At 37.9% G+C, this 11,202-nt stretch overlaps 1 protein-coding gene across 1 annotated transcript in view; it reads left to right on the forward strand.

The window, feature by feature from the left end:
* Nucleotides 1-10,038, forward strand: part of xkr4 (XK related 4) — a 117,684-nt gene extending 107,646 nt beyond the window's left edge. The window contains exon 3 of the mRNA XM_006633920.3: nt 7,275-10,038. Within this exon, the coding sequence (XP_006633983.2) occupies nt 7,275-8,230 (956 nt within the window). The 3' untranslated portion in view covers nt 8,231-10,038. The remainder of the gene's footprint in view (nt 1-7,274) is intronic.
* Nucleotides 10,039-11,202: the final 1,164 nt, after the last annotated feature.

Consider the following 11,202-nt stretch of genomic DNA (forward strand, 5'->3'; position numbering starts at 1 on the left):
TATTGGAATATGGCAGGGATCTGTACCAGATCTGCTATTTTTACTCATTTATATCAATGATCTAGATGATGGTATAGTTTTTAAACTAAAGAATTTTGCAGATGATACCAAAAGAAGAAAATTAACTAATGCTAAAGAAAAGTTTGCCCAGTCTTGAATAAAGTTCAAGACTGGGCAAACACCTCACACAAGACATTTAATATGCATAAATGCCGGATATTATATGCAGGTAGCAACATCACAAACATTTAAAGAAAAAAAACTCTATAAATACATACTTGGAAACAGTCACCTAGAAGATTATATTTTAAAAAGATATAGGTGTAAATGATGTGTCAACATAAACATCTTCTAGATAATGTGGGTAAGCATTATAAAAAATAAATATAATTTCCCAATATATGTTTAAACAGGTAGAAGTAAAAGAATATTGTATTAAAATTGTACCATGCGCTGATAAGATCACCTTTATAACATTGTATACAATTTTGTCAAATGGTTCCAAAAAGGATATTGTTTCTTTAAAATCAGATGAATTCAGGGGTTTAGTAAGACCTCATTTGGAATATTGTCTAATATTTTGATCTCCACATTACTGTGAAAAAGATATTGCTGCACTGAACCATTTTATTCTTGAACACAGACAATTGTTAGGGGCCTCATCCAAGTTCTCAACTCTCACCATTCTCAAAATCCACAGATTTTTATAAACAGAATTTGTATCTACTGTACAAATCAAACATTTTTACATTCAATTTAATAAGCGTCTCATTTACAGCATGGCACTACCTCTCCTAGCTTAAATGAATAAGAACAATCAAGGAAAGCTTGTCTCAAAAATAAAAGAACAAATTGGGCTTAAAATAAATGCCACTACCAGGGCTCAGTGGCACAACGGTTAGCATTGCTGTCTCACAGTGCTGGGGCCTTGGGCTCAATTCCAGTCCTGGAGCGCTATCTGCATTGAGTTTGTGTGGGTTTCCTCCCACAGTCCAAAGACATACTGGAAGGTTATCTGGCTTTTGGGAAAACTGGCCCTGGTGTGAATGTGTGTTTGACTGTGTCTTTGTGTGCCTTTATGTTGACCCAGTGTTGCTTTCTAGATACCCTCTTGTATAGATAACCATGACATCTGCCATGAAACTTTAGGTATTCCCTCTTTTCACCGTTACTTTGCTGTGTGCCTTCCTGTGCAAAGTACTCTGCAGTTCATGTAGTAAAAACCATCATGTACTGTATGTTAACCTTTGGGAATAGTATTAAAACTCAGAGTGACATAGTCTGACTCTTCCTAATGACTTCCTAGCATCAATACAGTAGATGCTGTAAGTAGGACAGCATCAGACCAATCATTTGTACCTTAAAATAATGTTGTCTTACAATAAGGCTTTTAATTAATCGAACAGCTATTTTCACAGACCTGACATTTTTCTATACCTTTTGAACAAATTCTCTTTTGTTTGTGTGTCTGAAATGTTTAGGTTCCTTTAACCTTTTTATTCCTCTTGGTGCTTTTACAGCTAAAATACAGATACTAAGGAGATTTTCTTTCCCTGGATTCTGCTGTTCAAAACAAATCTCAGACGGCAGGTTCATGATCATTTCTGTTTCTGGTTTGAAAAGGCAGACCCTGTAAGCTCTGTCTGAGGAAGATGCGACACCACTGCTTAGTAACCATGGTGCCAGGTTCCTCAAAGGAAGTTAGAAATTCATTGCTTTAAGCTGGAGCTTTTCTGTTCTGTACTGAAACCTCAAGTCTTTATTGCACTTTATCAAGTGTAAGTCAGGAAAGTCCCCACAGATCTGATATTTCAGTCGAATCAAAACTTCAGTCAGCTGTGGCATAGTGAGAAAAAATATGCTTTGGCGCAATGAGAAAGAAATTAAAGAATTACCTGGAAGTGCCAGAAAACTGCAGCAGGATTACAATAATGTGTTATATGCACTGTATGTGGTAGAATTCATTGGTTGTTTAGACAGTTTTACTAGTTTTAGTCAAGCTGGAAATTAACTGGAATGAAATGTAATGGAAAATAAATCCAAAATTGAAGGGAGCACTTAATGATAATACATTTTATCCAAACACTTTTTAAAGAAAAAAATGCACTTTGGTGTACAATTTACATCATCATAAAAATATATTTTGAATCAAGATGAACTTCTTTGAAACTGATAACACGGAATGATGATTTGGGGGGGGGGTGCTTAGACATTCATTCCATTGCATTTTTTAAAATGGGCACATTGCAAAATTACTTAGATGTGCTGTGGTAGAGGGTAGCTGGAACTGCCAGTTTTAGATAAGGAAACAAGCAAATAAGTTTCAGCTTGGTCCTGCTTTCACCTGAAGTCTTTTCCTTTTAATGGGGAGTCACTAGGGAAATAATCACAGTGTTGGATGCTCTTTATATGACTATGAATCCTACCCGGGATCATGTCTTGTAATTAATAACGCCGAGGTTAGCTTCACTGTTGATATTGACATTCAATTACAGATACCTGATTATTTATAGAGTGCATTACAGTGAATTAAATTATACATATTATATTGGCTGGATTTCTTCATCAGTCTTTCCTATTACAGTACTTTCCATTAGCAATTAAAGGCTTCTTTGACCTATTTGAATGTGAAGACTTTGCTTGGAGAGTAAAGCTGTTGGTCCACTAACTCCAGTCTAAACATCAGCTGCTACATGTCACTTATTTGCAGACATACTGCCATCTATTCTAGAGTTTCTGTGAAGTTACTTTATTAAAATTAGTTGTTCAACAATATATTTTCAAAGTGGTTACATTAAATATTAAACATAAAGGAATACAGCAGGTTTTTGAAAAAAAAAATCCGAAGTTGATGCAGCAATATAGGTGGACTAAAAATGACTTTGAGGTATATTTATTCTCCTTTCAGAACAGTTCCCTCTTTTTTCTGAGAATAAAAAATGCTTTTGTTCTACAGAACAGATTAGATTACAATTCAAATGGAGAGACAGTCATTCATATCACCTTGCTTGTCTGATAATTTAGTGTCTAAGTGAATCTTAAGAAACAGCTGGATGAAATTTAAAGTGCTCAGAGTTTGGCCTCGACCACCTGTTTGGGAACTCTGTTCCTTGCTTTTGCTACTGATTGTGAAATCGTTTCCTGAGTTAACCGTATCTTTCCCTCTAAGGATCTTCCTAGCTGGAACAAACCTTCTGTCCATCACCTTAGTTCTAGAAAGGAAGTTGAACTTCCTTAACCTATATGGCAAGTCTTTTTTACAGCACCTGATAGACACCAGCATGAGAATTCCAAACCAATGAGTGCAGAACTCTGTGCTGCTGCAGAATTTGAAAGCACAGAAACTCAGAATTCACAGCACTGCTCTGTAGACATGTTCTTGCCCACAGGAGTATTTCAGCCATGCTAAAATACTGGGCCTTCTCCATTATGTAGAGCTCAGAGGTGGTTTCTTACATGATGTTTGTAATATATGTTCCTATTGCCAGTGTGGATACCTTTTTTACTTTTTCACCTTATATTTGATTTGTCATGTGTCTATAACTACATTTTTTCTAAAATAATACATTTTGTTCTATAATTCCCCTGTTGCTATTTATGTTAGCCACTCCCCTATTTTTGTATCATCTGCTACTATCTTGACATTAGCTAAGCAGTTCTCGATCCACTTGCATACATGACCTTGAATTCCTATGACATTTCATGAGATTTGAGAACTGACTTTTCATGGAGGACTGACTGACTTTTGGTCTGAATTTCTCATTTTGTGCTGTACGCTTTAGTTTTATCCACTGTCCTTTTGTTGTTTATTAGTAGAATTGTAGAAACATTGCTGATCTTCACATTCTTATAAGTTGGTGTTACAATAGTGACTCCTATTCTACATAATAGTTGACATATCCTAGCTAGGGCTCTATAAATATTATCCCACATTTCCTTAAATGTGATATGGTATTTATTGGTTTTAGTCACAAAAGGCCCTCTGGAACTTGTGGTAATTAATGCTAAACCACTCAATACCAAGGGAGCATGTTCTGCAGTATATTAACGTGGGGCATGTTATTGATATCTATTGTAAAAACATTCACTGACTATTCACCTAACATGTTTACTATGTCTTTATCATTGTGACAGGCCTACCTCACCCCAGGGGGCTCATGAGGCCAGAGCACATTGCAAACCAATGACAGAAATACTGTTCAAGGAGATTTGATTCTAGCAAAGCTCTTCAAGACAGACACCACAAACGACCCTATTCCAACCAACCCAACAGCCACTAACAACATAAATTATTTTATGTACTAAACTTCGTCTAAATTAAACCCATATGAGAATGTCACTCTCTGCCCTTCACGAGCTATTTAGTTAATCAATAATGCACCGCTTATGAATCTATTTACACAAAACCGAGGCCTAAACAACCTCTAGTGGCAGGTCAGCTGAAACTAAAACCTGCCACATGTTAGATTGTCATCTTCTATTATTAATTGCCTATTAAATTGTAAAGTATTTACTCCCCCCTTTACAGCTCTCTTACATGTGTAGAACATAAATATGCTTTGCATTACTTTTGTGTCATGGGACATTTTCTTCTGTTATTGGACATACAGACTGAACTGATGTGAAGATCAATGTCAATGCTGGATGTACTGTAGAATTTAAATCAAGGGATGTTACTACTGCAGAAAGCACTGGTAAGGATTTCATCATCCTGCAATGGCCCTGGGTTCAATTCAAGACTAGTTGTGCTATTTGCATGTTTGTGTGGGTTTCCTCCAGGTGTGCCTGTTTCCTCCCACAGTCTGAAGACACACTGGTAAGATAAGTGGTTTCTGGGAGAACTGGCCCCGGTGTGAGTGTGCATGTCTGTATTTGTGTCCGTGTGTGCTCTGCAATGGACTTTTGTCCCATCCAGGGTGTCCCCTACCTCGTGCTTTCGTTGTTTGCCGGGATAGGCAACACAAACCCCAAATCAGGACCCTGAATCGGGAAAAGCAGTTAGAAATTAGAAAAAGGATGGATGGATGAAACGGACTCTTTGGAATGGTCTAAATGAATTTCTCCAATGATGAAACACAGTAATTTGTTGATTAGTTTCAGGTCTGCCATTGTTCTTTGCTTGTAACTTTTAGGTACTGTAAGCCTTATTTTCAGCTCTTGAACAGAGTATAATGAGGTTCAAGTGGCAATCTTCATCAGTCTCTGAGTTGCAAAGGATCAAGTAGAGGTTTATTTCTCAATGAATCTTAGAAAGAAAGAGAAAAAATACTATAATTATAAGTTCAGCCTGCTTCAGGTAGAGGACTCCACTGCCAAAGCACTGAATTTTCTTTTTTTTCTAATGTGAAATTAACCATTGTTCTGTTGTATGTTATATTCTTTAGGACTTGCATCAGACTGTTGAGCTGGTCATTCATGTTTTGGGATCTTCTTCTACGGGAAACCCCTCAAAGCATTTGAAGTGTGATTAGGGTCATTATCTTCTTTAAATTCCCTGCCGTAATTATAATGCTCCTTACTGTATGGGAGGATTCTCTGCTCTGATGACATCTCTGATCGTCATTAAAACATTCTTTTTTGAATAATGTAATTTATATATTTCTGCCAAAAAACACAGCTTTATAACTCAATACGTTATCACCTCTTAAAGAGTTTGAATGTTTTTTCCATAAAATATTCTTCCCACTCTCTGAAAACGTTTTAACCTTTTTTTCAGTTTTGCATTATGAGTCTGGCAAGAATACACTTAAGATACAACAGCAACATTTGTGTATGATTTTTTGCCAAGATTGTTTTTCTATAATTATTAAGTGCACTTTCCCATTCAAATGAGACTGAGATTAGTAATAGTTTACTTGAATTTTGTTCAGATTTAATAAGTATTAAAGTGCAAAATAATGGAAAGTAACTCGAGTCAAGATTTGAGTACATGTACAAAGTACATTTTTAAAACTGTATCAAATTGAACTTGTCTGATTCAATTTAAATCTTAAATCTCATAGTATTTAACACAAATGTCTATTTTACACTGTACTTTACTATAATAGTATTAAAATTATTACTTTTTAGGGACATTTTATCGGTTCAATTTCCCAAAATGAGTATTTTTTTTTGGTCTGTCTTATGGTATTTTACTTCCATAGAAGGAGTTAGAGAGTTGTAAAGTGTATTAAGTTTTACAGTATTAACTGTAAAAACTGAAATTCATAGCAGCAAAAATTTGTAGAGTAACTGCACCATTTAGTATGGAACTTAGTATTTAGTATCTTTACGTTTCTGCTGTGTGTGTTAAAAGCAGTGTTGGGAAAATTTATCATTAAAAAGTACAGTAATCTATTAAATCTATCTAATCTATTAAGGGATAACTTTTTTTTAATTCATAAGAAGTTGGAGAGAATTCCTGTTAAGATGTGAAGTGTCTTGTCACTTAGTAAATATACACACTCTGCATACGCTGTGACTGATGATTTGTACAATTATTTTTCCCCAGCTTCTTGTTCTGATGTGTTTTGGAAACATGACTGAGTCTTTAGATCTGCAAGATGGTACAGTACAGTAGGTAGATGAAAGCAAAATAAATAAAATAACATAATAAAACGTTTAGTGTTTTACAATTGACTGAACAAATTCATTATGAGTAGTAATTATAGTATTGTTATTGTTATTGGATTTTTAAGTAAGAGCTTTGTCACTAAGTGTGGTTTAGGTGGTTAATAACTTTAAATGAGCATTTAAGGACAAACAATTCATTGCAATATAATAAATTAAGGATACTGGCTATGAAGGGTTATTGAAATTAAATTACATTGAGGCATTGCTATTTAACAATTATTGCTATTTAACATTGTATTTAACTAGGTTATACATTTCTCTTAAATCCTATTTGCAACGACGGACACAGGATACCCCCTGAGCGGATGCCAGTGCATCACAGGGCAGACGCAGACGCACATACATTCACACCAGGGCCAGTTTTCCCAGAAAATTAACCTACCAGTATGACTTTGGACTGTGGAAGGAAACTGGCGCACCCTGGAGGAAACTCACACGAAAAGGGGGAGAATATATGAGTTCCACACAAACAGCACCTCAGGACCAGATCCCAGGGCCCCAGTGTCGTGAGGCAGCAATGCTGACCACTGCACTACCATGCAGCCCAAGAACTTTTATCACTTCTTTATTTTTACTTTTACTAAAATGTTAAATTATTCTATATTTCTGCCGGTTTCACGTATGGAGATTTTCACTGGTTGTCATTACTTTCTTTTTCCCAGGTCTCACAGCAGCAGCTTCCTTGGTATCCCTGGCCTGGGCCTTGGCATCCTACCAGAAAGCGCTCCGTGACTCTCGCGATGACAAAAAGCCCATCAGCTACCTGGCCGTCATCATCCAGTTCTGCTGGCATTTCTTTACCATTGCGGCGCGGGTCATCACCTTCGCGCTGTTTGCCTCCGTGTTTCAGCTCTACTTTGGGATCTTCATCGTCCTGCACTGGTGCATCATGACTTTCTGGATCGTCCACTGTGAGACAGAGTTCTGCATCACCAAGTGGGAGGAGATTGTCTTCGATATGGTGGTTGGAATTATCTACATCTTCAGCTGGTTCAACGTGAAGGAGGGGAGGACCCGCTGCCGATTGTTCATCTACTACTTTGTCATCCTTTTAGAGAACACCGCCTTGAGTGCCCTCTGGTACTTGTACCGAGTGCCACAGAGTACTGACGCCTTCGCCATCCCCGCGCTCTGTGTCATCTTCAGCAGCTTCCTGACCGGAATAGTCTTCATGCTCATGTACTATGCCTTCTTTCACCCCAACGGACCCCGGTTCGGGCAGTCGCCAAGCTGCACCCTCGAGGACCCTGCAACCGCCTTCACGCTGCCGTCCGAGGCGGCCGCCAACGCTCTCCGGGCAGTTTCACACAATCGGGGGCCACCGGTCATGGTGCCCGATAGGGATCCCAAATACACCGAGAGGGACGGCTGTGTGCCGGTGTTTCAGGTGAGGCCCACTGCCCCCTCCACGCCATCTTCCCGTGCTCCGCGGATAGAGGAGACCGTCATTAAAATAGACCTGTTCCGGAACAGGTATCCAGCCTGGGAGAGGCACGTGTTGGACAGGAGTATACGGAAGGCCATCCTCGCCTTTGAATGCTCACCGGCTCCTCCCCGGCTGCAGTACAAAGATGATGCTCTGGTTCAAGAGCGGCTGGAGTACGAGACCACACTGTAGCCCCTGGGGATAAACCTACTTTGGAAAATTACTTTAAGAAACATAGAAGAAACACTAGACGATCAACTTGGGTTTACAGCAGGACTGTGGCAATAAGTTACTAGCTCTCTCTATACATAGCATTGGTCCGTGATGTTGATTGTCATGGACTAAAAATAGGCACGAATTCTTAGTTGATTTGAAGGATTTCTTGGTGTTTTTTTAGCGGTTTTTTAAAATTTAGTTTTCTGTTTTTTTAATATTAAAAAATATGTCTGTCAGGGAATACTTAAACCAGTAAGAGGCCATCACATCCATACATACAGTACACCCTCCTAAAACCCCAGATAAAAGGAAGGCATAGCAGTTTCCCTCCGTTGGACCCTGTGTTTCTGTGATCCTGGGAGCTAGAACAAGGGTCATTCCTACAGATCACAAGCCGGAGCTTGGAAGCCCAAACTCCAGCTATCTTCTTTATATAACGGAGAGCCCAAGATGCTTGTTGTTCTGTGAAAACAGTTCGGGATTACCCCCGTCTCGACCCTCAGTAGCTCAGTTATTAATCCGCCATATTTCTTTTAATGTAGACCAGTTTTTAATGAGGTAAGAGGCACAGAAACACTACAACCTCATCCCTGTAGTTGCAAGTATATGGTGATAGAATTATAAATGTGATAACTCTAACGCAGCAAAACAAAAAAACTGTTATTTGAAACTAACAGGGGACCAAATTCATAAAAAGAAAATGTATATGTAAAAACGTTAACTATAGTAACTCTGTCCTTCTTGCAAGACTCATTGCGCTGGCCAGTCTATGTGTGTTGTCAAGACACTATCGGCCACACTCTGCTACTAGTGCCAAAAGTTCTGTTACTGTTGGAATTTCTGTACTGGGTTGTCATGGAGTACTGCTACTTAAAGTAGGACTGGATTACCAATTACTTGAATTAACAACTTGGTCAAGGTCCTGAGGAGATACTACGCAAAATACAACGCCTATATGAACTGGCTCAAGGGCAGACTTCATCATGGTACTAACTGTACATTGGAAGAAAGGAGCAGACAGATGAAACCTTTTGGCAGCTTGAATATACATTAAAGCCTCATTTGTCTAACTGCAGCCTGGCCTGGACTACTGGAATCAGACCACAAGTGTACAGAAAACACAAGAGCAAGGAAAGTGTCTTTTTAACTAACTGGCCTAACTACACTCATAACAAAAACAGAAACATGTACAGTAGGACTAAAGATGCAACATTCCTTTTTACCTGGTATGCAATTCTGAAAGCATTTGGTAGGATATATACTGTATAAGACCGCCATTAAGTACAAAAAACAAATGATAATATCTTATGCATTTTGAAGCACTTTTGTGCAACTTGCTGCTCTATTTTAGCCAAGAACAAGCATAGGGCTGAAAGCACTAATGTCATTGTGACTGTCTGCAGCCATCAATCTTAAAAGCAATCATTTCAAGTGAGGATGGATTGTAGCCAACAGGAAGAGAATATGCAGCACAGAGTAATCATTGGAGACTCAAATAAATACAATTCCAAGCAGGACTGTTTTGGATATATATATATACATAAAAAGAATGCTGCATCTTTAACACTGAGGAAGATTCTGAAACTGTGGGAACCTTCCTTTTGTTCCATAGCTGCGTTTTAGCTTAGTGTGCTGAGATGCCAACTCAGAAAAAAGTGACACAAGGAAGGAAAACAAGCACAAAAATCTGTCGGAAGGAGAAATCATAGCGCTGTTATTGTTGTCTTTGTCTTGTCAATCAGTTCAATGTGAATTGAAAAGAATAAAAAACAGTTTTCTTCATTTATAGTGGCAGTGATTAAATCAGATGTGCAGTGCCTGCTGTCCATGTGGCAGGCAAACTGTGGATATTGATTTGGATGAATTACATGTTGCAAACATACAAATAATAGGAAATATGCAAGTATGAACCTTTCACAATTTCAGAAACAGAACTGTCTGAAAACAGTTTTACTTCTTCTTTACACATATTTAGTCAAGGCAAGCTGTCGCAGAAAGAATTAAGGGTGAAATAAGAGCGTTCGTGGCTGCCTGACTTGTCTAAATATGCACAAGGCAGAATTCAAAGTCTTTTCTAAACTCTTTAACTACAGTATGTGAACTAGTCGCAACAAATTAAGTTGCATATTTCCCTGATTTCCTAGTAATTGTTTTGCATTTTTTCCTTGCACATCCTAATTCTGAATAGCATTTTACATTCATGTTTATATACTGTAGACTGAGAAGAAACCAACACAATTTGCCTTGACGTGCTTCTCGTTAATGGATTTGTTTGCAGTAATGAAAGGAAATATCAAAGATTTGTCTTTTGGTGGTACTGTATCCTTACAGGGTGCTGATTAAATCCATTTTACTTTTTTGTACGTGATGATAATTTTTAAACCTGGAAATGCGAAGCAGACAATTGTTTAATAGGTGATTTAGTTCTTTACATCCTACTATATAGAAAAAAGAGAAAGAAGAAGACTAATACCTAAGATAAGACTAATGTTTTTCTGCCTGCACCTAAGAAGTCAACTAGCATGACAGAAACCTTAAGTATGTAGCACAGAGTGAATGAAAACTATACTATAGTGCAAAAGATCTGTTGATTAGGTTGGGGCATTTCTCAGTCATCTCTAGGGTAAATATTTCCACTGAGTGAAAAGCACATCGGTACAGGTGTTGAAAAAGCAGTTTTGAAAGGGGGCTTGCTCTACATGACCAGCAGAAGCTCTGTTCTTTATTACTCACAAACAACAGAAGTTGAATTTCAGTTCTTCCTTTCTCACGTTTGTGTTTGAGTGGGAGAGAAGACCATTATATTTTCTGGAAATGTTTTCTTCAAACCACAGTATTAAATGACAAATTCAGGGTGCTTTTCAAAACATTTCACTCTTCACACATTTGAATTTTCTCCTAATTCTCTAAAATAAATTGTGGATGTTTAAATGTGTAAAATGGTATGG

The sequence above is a fragment of the Lepisosteus oculatus genome, chromosome 6 (assembly GCF_040954835.1).
Source record: "Lepisosteus oculatus isolate fLepOcu1 chromosome 6, fLepOcu1.hap2, whole genome shotgun sequence".
Classification (NCBI taxonomy): Eukaryota; Metazoa; Chordata; class Actinopteri; order Semionotiformes; family Lepisosteidae; genus Lepisosteus; species Lepisosteus oculatus.